The sequence below is a fragment of the Geotrypetes seraphini genome, chromosome 3 (genome assembly GCF_902459505.1).
Source record: "Geotrypetes seraphini chromosome 3, aGeoSer1.1, whole genome shotgun sequence".
Taxonomy (NCBI): Eukaryota; Metazoa; Chordata; class Amphibia; order Gymnophiona; family Dermophiidae; genus Geotrypetes; species Geotrypetes seraphini.
In genome coordinates, this window is record NC_047086.1 from 220,923,222 (window position 1) to 220,937,326 (window position 14,105).

Genomic DNA, 14,105 nt, shown 5'->3' on the forward strand with positions numbered 1-14,105 from the left:
GATTGTCCGGTCCCAAGGCTTTGTTCACCTTGAGTCTTGACAGTTCTCTGTAAACATCAGCTGGTGTGAACTCAAACTTCTGAAATGGGTCATCCAGGCTTTGCTTTGCATCCAGCCAAGGCCCGTGCCCTGGTGCCTCGCAGGTAAAGACTGAACAGAAGTTCGGCTTTATCGGAGTCAGTTTCCACATAATTCCCGTCTGGTGTTCTAAGGCGTACTATCCCGTTTGTGTTCTTTTTCCTGTCGCTAATGTATCTGAAGAAGGATTTGTCCCCTTTCTTGATGTTCTTCGCTAGAGTTTCTTCCATACAAAGTTTGGCCTCCCTGACTGCTGTTTTGACCGCTGCAGACTTTGTCCTGTATTCAATGTTTGCTTCTTTTTCCCCCATGTGTTTGTATGAGAGAAATGCTCTTTTCTTCTCCTTGACGAGGTATGATACCTCATCTGTGAACCATTGGGGTTTCCTTTTTCTTAGTTGTTTGCTTACCGATTTTATGTAGCGGATAGTTGCCTCATGAAGGATCGATTTCAAGGTTGACCACATAGCTTCCACATTATCAGTTACTTCTTGAACCTGCAGCGTCTGGTAGACGAAATCTCCCATGCGTGCGAAGTCAGTGCCCCTGAAATTGAGTACCCTTGTTTTTGTTTGTGATCTAGGGAAGCCTTTCTTAAGGTTAAACCATACCATGTTATGGTCACTGGTGGCTAGCGTCTCTCCCATCGAGACGTCCGAGACGCTTTCCCCATTCGTAAGTGCTATATAAGTGATAAATAGTAGTAATAGTCTTATTAGGTTTTAATTTAGTTTTTTCAAGTTTACCTCATTTATTATATTTGTTTACATTTGGACATTTTACTATTTTTATCTATTCCTGTTAACAAAATTGTAAGTTTTAAGTTGTACTGTATGTGCTGTATACAGTCTTGAGTGACTCTCTTCATAAAGGACATTAATAAATTCCAAGTAATTGATTTCTGGGGTTTTGCATGTTTTTGTCTGTCTATAGTCCACTTTATTATTCTTGTTGTACTTGTAAATATATAACCCCCACCCCCACCAACAAATCCAAATTAAAACAGTTATCTGGTGGTGTGAAGGGAAAAGTTGACAATCGTAGAAGAGTTTGCAGTTATGTAATTTTAGTGAACCATTTCACTATGTGGCTCTTCATGACGCACTGTTTATTTAGGCCATACCTTTCCCCAGCAGTGCTTGGTGGTGGTGTTCCCCCACCCACCCCCTTTGATTTCTTTCTTTTTCAAATGTTTTTTTATGGGGGGAGGGGGTATTTACTTGTTATCATAACGAGATTTTGCTTAGAAATAAAGCATAAACTTAATTTAAAACATAAAAATTGTACTAATATGAGACGTTTCATTTTCACATTTTAGATATAGATGGAAAGCAAGAGGACAGAGTTACGAGTAGCGCCAAGATAACACATCAGTGGTTGTTTGCAGGAATCTGGCCAGGACTGCTGTAAACTGTAGAATTTGAAGGAATGCGAAACCAGAGGTGCCTGCGGTCAGTGGCTTGGACTAATCGTGAAATCCCTTGGGACTGAGGAAAAGGTTAACTTCCTCCCAGTTCATCAAATATTGCACAAAACCTAATTATCGCCCCTCGGCAACTAAAGATTCCAAGCCCGAGAGGGTGAGGGGGGGACTAGAAGGATGTGGCGTGCCGAGCCGGCGAAGCTTCTTATTGGCTGAGACGGTTGCCCTGCTGCAGCTGATTGGAGCGTGCGTGTACTATATAACCCGGGTGCTGCAGGACATCACCTGCATTCGGAATACAGGCGTCGGGGTGCTTTTTATTGTTTAACGCGCTTTATTTTTTGGTTTGGTTTTTGGGCTGGTATCGCGCGCGATCGCAGTTCCACGACATGAAGGAACGAAAGCCTACGCAGCCGGCCGTGGCCCGCTGTAAGCTGGTGCTGGTCGGGGACGTGCATTGCGGCAAAACGGCCATGTTACAGGTGCTGGCCAAGGACTGCTACCCGGAGGTAAGCGGATAAGAGAAGCGGCTCGGGCTCCTATGCTATGCCCTGGGCTAAGTAAGGAGCTGTCGCAGCCACCCTCTCCCGTGGTCTTTCGGTGTCGGGGAGAAGCTGCTCCGTGCACCCCGATCTCTTTGAACCCGTTGCGTTCTCTCCCGGGAGGCTGAGTCCTGGGATATAAGACATGGAGGAAGCTTTCTCTGGGGTTCCTCTACCCGATCCCCAGGTGTGCCCTGGCACAGTGCTCCAGACTGTTGTTCCTTTATTCTGTGCTGCTACTACTCATGTATGTGTGCTGGTTTAAGGGGGGGGGGGCCCACATGTGTGTGCCACGGATCTGTCTGTGTTCAGTCTCTCCTGGTTGTGTGCCAGTGCAGTAGCCGAGTGTCTATTAGTCCTGGTCTTGTGCCAGTGCAGTGGTGTCAGTCATGCTTTGTGTATGCCTCTGTTTGCAGACCTATGTGCCCACAGTGTTTGAGAATTACACAGCCTGTCTGGAGACAGAGGAGCAGCGTGTGGAACTAAGTCTGTGGGACACCTCTGGTAAGTTCAGCGTCTGTCCTTTCTGCTAGTCCGTTAAATGGTTCTGTGCCATTTCTCTGTTGCTGTAAAATGTATCATGATCTATGGCTGCCTGTGTAGTTTATTCCTGTCATCTAGCAGGGTATTTTGTTAATTAAATGCAAACTGTTTTTCCTATTTTGTTTGTTGGTGGGGGGGGGGGGGGGGTTGTGGAGAGAAGATACTTAAGGCTAGATTCACTAAGCAAATCGATTGTGTACTGATCGGTTTGCGACCCGATTTCCCTCCAACCCGATTCACTAACCTCTGTCCTGATCATCCTCCGATCCACGCATGCAAATGAGGGGGAACAGCATTCAAATGTAGGCAGGCAGCGATTCACTAACCAAAAACTGCAACACCGACTGGGCTGGCCGATCAGCAAACAAGCAACTGCTGGGGACCAGTCATTCACTGCTTTCCGACTGCATCACCTGCTCTCTGCTCCGACTTTGCAGCTCTGTGCCCTGGACTCTCCTGTTCTCTCTGCCCCGGCCTTCCCCCCTCCGTGCAAGCCTGTAGTTTTAACCTGCAAGTTTAAAGCAGGTTAAAACCACAGGCTCGCTGGGCTGGCTAAAAAGTTTTAAAAAAAAAGTATTATCCAGTGCTTCTGGAGGCGTATAATCTCTTACATGTCAGGGTTAATTGGGAGAGCCTTGCGCAGTACCCTGGCCCACTTTATCTTGGATTTGCCAGAGGCTTTTGGCCATTTGCCTAGGGGAAATCGGGCTCTGTGCAGGAAGATGAGTTTACTGTCCAGGAAATGTAACATAACATAGTAACATAGTAGATGACGGCAGATAAAGATCTGAATGGTTCATCCAGTCTGCCCAACCTGATTAAATTTACATTTTTTTTCTTAGCTATTTCTGGGCAAGAATCCAAAGCTCTACCCGGTACTGTGCTTGGGTTCCAACTGCCAAAATCTCTGGTAAAACCTACTCCAGCCCATCTACACCCTCCCAGCCACTGAAGCCCTCCCCAGCCCATCCCCCACCAAACGGCCACACACAGACACAGATCATGCAAGTCTGCCCAGTACTGGCCTTAGTTCAATATTTAATATTATTTTCTGATTCTAGATCCTCTGTATTCATCCTACGCTTCTTTGAACTCAGTCACAGTTTTACTCTCCACCACCTCTCTCGGGAGCGCATTCCAGGCATGTATTCTTCAATACTGGACGATTCCTGACCCTCTGGCGTTTTGCCATTGGCGGAAGCAGTTGCATCAGTTGGCCATCTGGGAGGCGCGAGATGCAGGAGGGGCTAAGAAACGAAAGCTGTTCTTAAATATTTGGGAACCATACCTGCAAGCCTTGCAACCAAAGGGCTGCAGTGCGGTCTTAAGATGGGTGTTCTAATCTGGGCGCCCAGATAGTCGGGCTGGGAGAGTACTGACGAGTACTGGTGGGGAGGGGTGGAGAGTGCCATTGGGGGGAGGGAGGATTGGGGAGGGGGGGTTGATAAGGTACTGAAATTTGGATAAGGACAGGGGAGAGGGATTCAGTGAGGGGAGGGGGTGGTGCGGCATTTTTGGGGCTCATAAGAGTCCAGGGCCTCTGAGTGTCTTTCCGCTCTCCTTACCCTCGCACGCCCTTAGTAGAGTGGGCTGGGGAGGGGAGTTTGTTGTTGTTCCTTTTCTTTTGTCTATGTTTTTTCTACTATTATATATGATGCATATATGTTTGTACTGAGCACCTTGGTGTGCCTTGGCATTGTATTTGTTGTTGTTTGCATCAATAAAATTTGTTTGAACCTTAAAAAAAAAAAAAAGGATGCTGCTCTTTAAGCTTGGACAGACCATCTACAGATGGTCTGCGCATGCGTCGAAATCGCTACAGAGCGATCCGGATGGTCATAGAAACATAGAAGATGATGGCAGATAAGGGCCATAGCCCATCAGGTCTGCCCACTCTACTGACCCACCCCCAAGTCTACTATCCTAGGGATCCCACATGGGCATTCCATTTGCTCTTAAATTCTTGCACGCTGTTTGCCTCGATCACCTGCACCGGGAGCTCGTTCCAAGGATCAACCACTCTCTCGGTGAAGAAATATTTCCTGGTGTCGCCATGAAATTTCCCACCCCTGAGTTTGAGCGGATGCCCTCTTGTGGCTGAGGGTCCTTTAAGAAAGAGAATCTCTTCTTCCATCTTGATACGGCCGGTAATATACTTAAACGTCTCGATCATGTCTCCTCTCTCCCTACATTCCTCGAGTGAGTACAGCCGCAAATTTTTCAGCCTTTCCTCGTACGATAGATCCTTGAACCCCGAGACCATCCTGGTGGCCATCCGTTGCACCGACTCTACTCTCAGCACATCTTTTCGGTAGTGTGGCCTCCAGAATTGCACACAGAATTCCAAATGAGGTCTCACCATGGTTCTGTATAATGGCATTATGACTTCAGGTTTCCGGCTGACTAAACTCCTGCGGATGCAACCTAACAACTGTCTTGCCTTAGATGAAGCCTTCTCCACATGATCAGCAGTTTTCATGTCTGCACTGATGATCACTCCCAAGTCTCGTTCTGTTGAAGTTCTAGCTAAGGTCTCACCATTCAAGGTGTAAGTTCTGCACGAATTTCTGCTGCCGAGGTGCATGATCTTGCATTTCTTAACATTGAAGCCCAGCTGCCAGGTCGAAGACCAAAGCTCCAACAAATGTAGGTCCTGTGTCATACTATCGGGTGAATTGCCCTCTCTCACTATATTGCATAGTTTGGCGTTGTCAGCGAATAACGTTATCTTACCTTGAAGCCCCTGAGTTAGGTCCCCTATGAATATTTTGAAAAGGAGCGGGCCCAAGACTGGTACTCCACTGGTCACCTCCGATGTTTTAGAGAGGGTACCGTTAACTGCCACCCTCTGAAGTCTGCCACTCAGCCAGTCATTGACCCATTTGCACAAGGGCAATTAGTGAATCAGCCCCCCGGACACGGATCGGATCCCTCACTGATCCGATCCATGCCCTTAGTGAATCTAGGCCTTAGCCTAGCAGCAATTCTCATATACTAACTTTGAACTGTTTCTAAGGTGAGAAGTTGGTACTTGCTTTGTATGCTGTATGCTGGTACAAAGGTTCTTTTTCAGGTGTGTTGGCCTTTTAATTGGAAGCCAGTTGGGGGCATCATGATGAATGTCTTTTTTTTTTTTTTTTTCCAAAGAGAGGAATTGCTTTTGACATGGGATAGGGGCTGCCTGGTGAGAGAAGTAAAGAATTCTAACATATTCGGATCTGCTGAATGTCTGGCATCTGCTGAAACCCAGTGTTGCTGGCATGGAGCATTCTTATTGCTGTTGTAACTCATCAGAAAACAGACAATGTTCCATTTGCAGTTTTCTCAACCAATTCATAAATATTCAGAAGTTTTACAGCCGAGAGCATCCTCCTTCAAAGTCTGTCCTCAACTCCCCTAAACAGACTTTTCTGCCCTGGGTCGTGAAACCTTGTAATAAATGAATTTGATTTTCCTGGATATTTTGACAGGATAAGATGTCCTCTCGTAGTCTTGTGCGCTAAAAGGGCTAGAGGTGGGATTATATGTGGTGGTGGTGGTGATGTCTTTGATGGTGAATTGCGTTGTACTGGAGGCCTACTGTACAAGAACAGCAGAATCTGCATCATAAACTTATAGAATAAGACTAGGGCCTTGGAAAGGAAAGGGGAGGAGATTTGATATACTGTCTTTCTGCATGTACAATCAAAGCGGTTTACATATACACAGGTATTTTCAATGGAAGGTTAAGTGACTTGCCCGGAATCACAAGGAGCTGCAGTAGGAATCATACTAATTTTCCCTGGTTCTTAGACCACTGCATTATCCACTAAGCTGCTCCTCCATTCAAGGAGGAAGCAGGGCTTATTCAGCTACCTCAAATATAAACAATACACAAGAGATGAGCATTTTTTTGTAAAGGAAGTTAGTTGTTAGTATAAGAGGCCATGATTTGGTTTTAGCTGAAACTGAAAAGTCATGCACTTCTCTTTCCTCCCCCCTTCCCCCCCTCCCCCCCCCGGACAGAGAGCAGATCCCTGCTGGCCACCGCAGCTCCCCTTCAAACATCAGTAGGCTCTCCCCAGGCCTTATCTTAATATTCCCTGGTTGTCTAATGGCTTTTTGGGGCAGGGAAGAACCCTACTCTTTCCTGTCCACTGCTGAAACTTCCTGCAGCAGCTGTATTGAAATTTGCTCTTAAGCCAGTGTCATCTCAATATGGCTGCCAGGATCTCCTGTAGCACTCAGCAGCTATTTAAAGCAATGGGCAGAGCAGTGGGCAGGAAAGACTAGGATTCTTTCCTGCCCCCAAAAGGCCACTAGACTACCATGGCTTGTTAAGGTAGGACTGGGGAGGGGAGATGCTTGGGGGAGGAGAGTTTTGGTTTCCCAAAAATGTCCTGCATTTTCAGCCAAAATCCAAATCTGGATTTTGGGTCAGTTTCAGTGTCAAATCTGAGACCAAAATCAAAATTTGGTTAGCCTTTAGTGCATACGGTGAAAGTAAAAATGGAAATGGGATTCAAGGAGTGGAAATGTGGCCTAGACTAGAGGGTTGAGAACCAGGAAAGACCAATTCAAATCCACTGTAGTTCATCATGACTTTAGGCAAGTCACTTCACCCTCCTTTACCCACTGTTCCTGAATGTATTTTCCTGCCCTCAAATGGCTTACGATCTGAAGTTTGTACCCAAAGTAATTTGCCTGGAGCTACCACTGGCAAGGCAATATCTGAATACTGCTGTGATCTAAGCTTCAGCAGTATATCAAATTTTTAATAAATATAAAAAGCTCTGGGACTATTTATTGAAGGATGAAATGTGTATAGCCCGTTATCAAGCGAGGTCTGTTCTACAAAACTGCCTTACAAAAGGATGAAGCCCATTCTTCTACCTGTCATATTTCTAGGCAGTTGCCCTGACAGGCATTCTCTGCATGTAAAGTGGTCAGATTTTGATCATCCAATTTCCCATCATGGTTTCAGGAATGGCTTCGCGCAGAAATGTAAGAGATACATCTAAACCCAAGACACTTGATCATCATCTAATTTCTACACACACACAAAAAAGAAAGAAACAAAGAAAAAAAATCTGATGCTTAAGAATATACATGATATGTACAAATTCAGCAATTCTGATATGAATATAGGATCATCTCTAGGTGAAGTGGGTTAATCATTGATACCATGATAAACTAAGGTAATGGAAATTCATTCAGGAACAGTTATCGACAGCACTGGGATTAGAACTCAGGGAGCAGGTATTTTTCTGATTTGTACATATCTACAGTGATGGGTGTTAGGGCCTTTCTAAGTATGTGAAGGGTATTAATGCTTGTGCCAGGCTGCCAGGCACTGCTATAACAAGCAATGCTAGGTCTTTGGGCAGGGGCGCTTACAGAGCTTTGTTGTAGCTTTCCAGGAATTGGATTCCTGGAGAGTCCTGATATATATGGGATGAGACTAGTGGAAGATGCAGATCAGTGTGGGGTGGAATTAATATGTAGTGTATGTGTTGGCAATGGGGCTCCAGTGGCTGAGTGGAGAAGGGTCTCAGGGTGGGGGTGATAGAATTATCATATGCCTTGCCTCATCTGTGTCCGGGGTTATCTTATTGCTAAGGAGGGGCGCTGCTTGGCGTTTTCCTCCATTCTTGGCCTTGCTCTGCACTTTGGAGAAGATGGAGGTGTCTGGCTCATCTGCTGTTCTATCTCGCCCTCCACGAGGTTCAGCATTTGGTATGTCCCTGCTCTCCTGGTTACCATGGTGATGTGGGGGGACAGTGTTTGCTATTCCAAGCACGGAGTGTCTGGGTTGCAAATGAGGGGGTGTGGAGAGGAGGGGGAGCTGTACATCTGGGCCCCTGAAGATGGGAATAGCAGCCACGGCCATCTCCTTCCCTAAGTGCCCTGGGTTTGGATATATCTCTTACATTTCTATGAAAAGCCATTTCTGAAACCATGATGGATAAAATGCCTGCATTAAAGCCAAGATATAGAATGCAGTACCTTAGATCCTGGATATTCTAATTTGACACAATCTGTAAATTTTCTTTTTCCACCCCTGCTGTGTCACAGGAAGTAATGGTGGAACATATGTGGCAGGTGCTGACAGCTGGTGGGATTGGGGTAAAGCTTTTCATGTAGTTCTGGGGTTTTGTGCTTTCTAGACACAATATACAAGCTGCAGGTAACTAAGAGATGGCTGACCTTGCTTTCTTTAGATTGTGCACTGCTTAAATACACAAGTGAATGATTGGAAGACAACATTCTCCTTTTTTAAATTGTAAGGAGATCCAGTGAAAAATTTGCTCTCCTTTTTATGGCCAAAGGCAATCAGAACTGTAATGTTCACAAAAGCTCGAGGCAAATGTGTGCATGACTAGTATTGTGGCCAGTCACCATCCTTCTGCAGAATCCAGCTCCTTGTGTTTATTTAAAAATCTGACATACTGCCTTTACTAGCAAAAGTTCAAAGTGGTAATACAGTTTATTACCCCCCTTTCCTCAATATATGAGAGTGGGGAGGAATAACCTAATGCTCAGATGAATTTTCAACCCAGCCCTTGGGACCTGTCCAGCCAATTTGATTTTCAGGATATCCACAGTGAATGAGAGAATTTGCATTCTCTCAGCTGTATGCAAATCTGCTTCATACATTATTGAAGATAAATATCTTGAAAACCCTGGATGGATCCTGAGGACTTGTTTGAGACTCGCAGGGTTGGTGCAAAAGGCTGAGAACCAGGGAAGCCAGAGTTCAAATCCCACTGATGCTCCTCATGACCTTAAGCAAGTAACTTCCTTTACGCCCACCCCATTAGCCTATAGCGTGCCCACCCAGATGGCAGCTTGGTATTTTGATCTACTGTTTGGGATGATGTTCTCTGGATAAAGAGAAATATATTCTAATCTAATAACTCACCTTCAGTTACAGTTGGGAAAAAAAAGTGAGAGTTATTTAAAAAAATCTTCCCTTCCCTTTTTCTCTGAGATGGTACTGTCTCCAGGCACCCCTCTGGAGTCTATTCCCTTAAGCAGCACTAGCCCAGTCCCTCTTCCTTTCACTCTCTACTCTACCTGAAGCACTGCTATCTGTAATGGTATTGGTGAGAATATCAGCTGATGTGACACTCATTTCTCTTTCAGGATCTCCCTACTATGATAATGTCCGACCCCTTTGCTATAGTGACTCGGATGCTGTATTGCTTTGCTTTGATGTCAGTAGACCAGAGACTATGGACAGTGCACTGAAAAAGGTGAGAGAGCAAGCTAGCATCTGTAGGCTTGGAGTGAACGAGATTATATCCTTTATTAGGTGATGCAAGTATGAAGAGGGGGGCCGGCAGTGGCAGTGCAGCCATTATGAAGAACCCTCCATGCCTGAAAGAGAAGAAGCCACTACTGGCGAGGGGATTTTTGGGGGGAAGGAGGCAAGGTGGAATTGGCTCATTTTTTAACAATTTAAAACAGACTACCCATAGGCAGATGGCTGGATTTAGCAGGAATTTGATGGCTAGTTTTACTGCTCACTGGTTTCAAAACATCAGGGCTAGCTGCTGTGCAAATGTTCATAGTTGAATCATTTCAATCCAGGGGTTTTCATCTCGGTCAGACACTGACCGAAACCAGTGGTTTTGGTTCTAACTGAATCCACGGCTGAATTCTGCCTCTCAGTTTTAGTCAGAACCAAAACCATGGCCTTACTGCCCACTAACTCCACTCCCTCACCCCACTTTAGGCCCACCTTTTTAAAAGCTCTGGTGGTCTAGTGGCCTCTTCAGGGTAGGAGCATCCCAAATTGCTTCTGCCCCCCACTGACTGTGTTGTGAAAATGGTGGCTGTGACTTCCTGCAGGAGGTTGCAGCCACCATTTTGGAACTGGAAATGGCATGCTATTCAAACTTCACTGAAATAGTTCCATCATTTTCAATAAAAGGTCATTTGTCCCCATGTTATTCTCTAGTGGCAGCAGTTGACTTGTATTTATAACTATTTCTACTTTCTCATATCTAATGTAGTGGAAGACAGAAGTTCTAGACTATTGTCCTAGTACAAGAATGTTGCTGATTGGCTGCAAGACTGACCTGCGGACTGACCTCAGCACGCTCATGGAACTGTCCAATCAGAAACAAGCTCCCATCTCTCATGAGCAGGTTGGTGAATCCAAGCTATGGTTTATTAATCTTGTTATACTGGTCCAAGCGGTTTACAAAATACAATCAAATAAAAAGAACTCTATTGTTAAATCGAATAGACCTTACCCACACAAACAGCAAGCATACAAGATAATGTTCATTCCTAAATAAAAATCAATAATATCATATTAAGATTTCACAGGACTGCTGACTGAAGATCCAAAAATCATTTAGAAGACATGAGTAATTTCAGATTGGATCAAATCTTGTCCGAATGCTTCTTTAAAAAAATTAACCATTTTAACATAATTTTGAAAGATTTAAATTTTGCCTCTAATCTTAACTCTCATGACAAATGATTCTATAAGTTTGGAGCTGCAAAACAGAACACTCCCTCAAATATTAGCAGCAAACCCAGTGCTCTCCTCAGATCTTAAGAAGGGGTTTTGTTCCAGATTATATATTTTCCAAATACAGTATTGGTAATCCAGTATTTTACTCATATCCTTCCCTGAGGGGTGGGATGAAGTTTGCAGTATTCTCACTGAAAGGGTGCAGGATCCCTGCCCAGTAGTGAATAGTGGTGGTACAAGTACAGTAGGCAAAGAGTTGTCAACAAGATTTGGGCATTGTGTTTCCTGTCTCAAACTGACTTTATTCTCTGTTGCAATGAACTCAAAAGAGCTACTATGACTTCTCTGGCAGGGCTGTGCTGCTGCGCGACAGTTGGGAGCAGAGACGTATCTGGAATGCTCAGCCTTCACTTCTGAGAAGAGCGTCCACAGCATCTTCCGTACAGCATCAACAGTGTGTCTGAACCGAGCCACCCCACCTGCCCGGAAAAGCCCAGCTCGCAGTCTATCCAAGAGACTTCTGCAGTTGCCCAGCAAGTCTGAGCTCATCTCCTCCACCTTCAAAAAGGAGAAAGCAAGAGGTTGCTCCGTAATGTGAGAAGGTGTGATAGGGCTATGCCACAGACATTCTTTTCATTCATTTTTGGGTTTGTTTGGGGGGGGGGTTTCTTTTAAGCACCCTGCTATGATGTGGGGGGTTTGGCCAGGCTGAGCCTGTGATGAACCCCAGGAAGGGAGAAGGTCATGGAGAGCGCCCTCTGAGATCTGATAGGCTGTGGCCTCAAAGCTTTAAGGACAGCATCTCCACAGCCTGTTACACAGCAATACCTTTGCACAAAGACTTCTAATGCACGGGGGTTGGGGGGATACTGTATTTAATGTGAATGTTCCTAAAAAGGTAGAAAACTTAATTTTGTGATTTCTTCCCTACCCTTCAGCTCACCTCATTATACCCCAGTGAACCATCAACATCCATGAAAATAAATTCTGCCTAGAGACAATTTCTCACCCATTTGTTCTGTTTCCCATGGGCTTTGGACATAAGCAGAGCTAGAGGGGATTGATTCTCTCTTGTCCTGGGCTGTGAATGGGTGGGGAAGGAGGTGGTTAGGGGATTATCTGTTATCCAAGGGCTCTGGAGAGATGCCTTTTTCATTTGTAAAGTTGTTTATTGTACACTTTTTTTTTTTAATTTGTTCTTTCTTTTAAGTAAATCTAAAGTGTTCTGTGTTTTAATAACAAATCTTATTTATTAAAAATATACAGTAATATGCATACTTCGAGTCTCATTTTCTAAGGGACACATTTGTGACAGTAAGTTCAGAATCTCCTTTGCCACCTCTTGTGTCGGAAAGTCGCAGCTTTGTTAGGTCAAAGAGCAGAGTCCAAATGTGACAAGCTCTGTGGTAGGGTTATGTAAATGGCCTGCCTTTATTATGGGAGGAATTGCTAGCTCTTGGTTTTTTTATGGTACAGACAGCATTAGGTAAGCCAATTTGCATTTAAGCAGCACTTGTACCACTTGATGCAGACTGCAGGAGAAGAGCGTCCCTGCTCCAAACAACTTAACCCTTGCAGGTAGCTATGTGGTGCTTGAGAAATAGAGCCGCACAGGAATAGAGGCAATGGGAGTCCGCAGGGATCTCCTTCAGACTCAAAAGGGATCCCACGGGGATGGATCTGATTTGTATGAGGCTCCCAGGGGTATGGTACCTTCCTCCAGTGTCGAGTCATATCAAGCCACGCTCGCTCATTCTTTACAGGCTGCTGACAGCATTTGTTCTTATGCGCTGCTGGCAGCTGACTGAGAAACATTCCCTCTGATGCAATCAGAGCTTCCGGGTCAGCCACCAGTAGCATGTAGGTATGAAATCTGCAGGTAGCCTGAAGAGAAAGGCCGGCAAGATGCTGCACAGGCTTGGGGGGGGGGGGGTGGAAAGGGAGTGAAAGAGATGCACAGGCTGAGAGGGAATGTGGAGAACGAAGAGATGCTGTGTGGATTAGGGGATGGGAAGGGTGTGAGAGATGTTACTGCTGGGGAGGGAAAAGAAAGGGAGAATGATTGGACATGGATACGTGGAGCGGCAGGGAAAGAGATGGTGTACATGGAGAAAGGAAGAAAGAGGGTGAATTGTTGACATGTTGACAGAGAGGAGGGAGGGAGAAATATTGGATGTTGTGAAGAGAAAAGGGTAGGATAGATGTAAAGGGATGCAAGAGGGAGGAATGTTGAATGTGGTGGTGGAGGAGAGAGGAAGAAATGCTGTGCAGGAGTGGGAAGGGGGAAAAAAGGGAGAATGATCTAGGATGAAAAGGAGGGAAGAGAGAGAGGGAGAAATGCTGGATCATGGTAGGAGGAACCAATGAACAGCAACTGCTTAAAGAAGAATTTGCAGAAGACAGGAAATCAGAAAAAAGAGAAACTGGAACTAACTTGATAAAAATCAGAAAAAAGAGAAACTGGAACTAACTTGATAGAAAAATAAATCTCCAGACAACGGTAAAAAAAGGAATTTATTGACTGAAATACATTTACTTTGGGCAATGTATATAGCAAATATCTTTGTATTACGTTCAAAGGGAAATGTATTTCTGTTTTATTTAGCCGTGTTGAAGTATTTGCTGTAGCTGGTGGGGATTCCCAAGCACCGCCAGCTGAGGACCTTTGCCAAGCGTAGCAGTTGCTGGCAGTATCATTGAGCCACTGAGGTGCCAGCATCTGTGGCTTAGGGATGTTGCTGCTGCCTGCCAAGCTTGGTAAAAGGGATTTTGGGGCACCTTCAGAGGAAGTCTTCAGCTGACATAGCTTGAAGGTCTCATCAGCTGGAGTATTTATATTTTATACTTACATTAGAGGATCTGGCAGAGATCCATTTACAAAGTATGTATTCCCATTTACTATTTGCAAATTAATAAAGTGTCTTTGCTTATTTGTGAATGGGTAGCTACCAGAGTCCCTAATTCAGTAGCATAATTAAATGAAATAAATACTTCTGAAGTAGATGGGGATGGGTTTGATTTCTGTCCCTGTGCAACTCTCTAGCTTTGAGGT

The 14,105-nt window shown here is 44.9% G+C and overlaps 1 protein-coding gene across 1 annotated transcript; it reads left to right on the plus strand.

The window, feature by feature from the left end:
* Positions 1-1,771: 1,771 nt before the first annotated feature.
* On the plus strand, positions 1,772-12,328 carry RND1 (Rho family GTPase 1). Its single transcript, XM_033938197.1, has 5 exons — positions 1,772-2,010; positions 2,460-2,547; positions 9,712-9,821; positions 10,584-10,718; positions 11,406-12,328. Exons 1-5 carry the CDS (start codon positions 1,891-1,893, stop codon positions 11,649-11,651), a joined length of 699 nt encoding a protein of 232 aa, XP_033794088.1. The 5' UTR covers positions 1,772-1,890; the 3' UTR covers positions 11,652-12,328.
* Positions 12,329-14,105: the final 1,777 nt, after the last annotated feature.

Bases quoted from the DNA above. Each gene is read 5' to 3' on its own strand.
- RND1 (XM_033938197.1), top strand. From the start codon at position 1,891: ATGAAGGAACGAAAGCCTACGCAGCCGGCCGTGGCCCGCTGTAAGCTG. The intron at 2,011-2,459 runs GTAAGCGGATAA...CTCTGTTTGCAG, and splicing joins CCAAGGACTGCTACCCGGAG to ACCTATGTGCCCACAGTGTT. The intron at 2,548-9,711 runs GTAAGTTCAGCG...TTTCTCTTTCAG, and splicing joins AAGTCTGTGGGACACCTCTG to GATCTCCCTACTATGATAAT.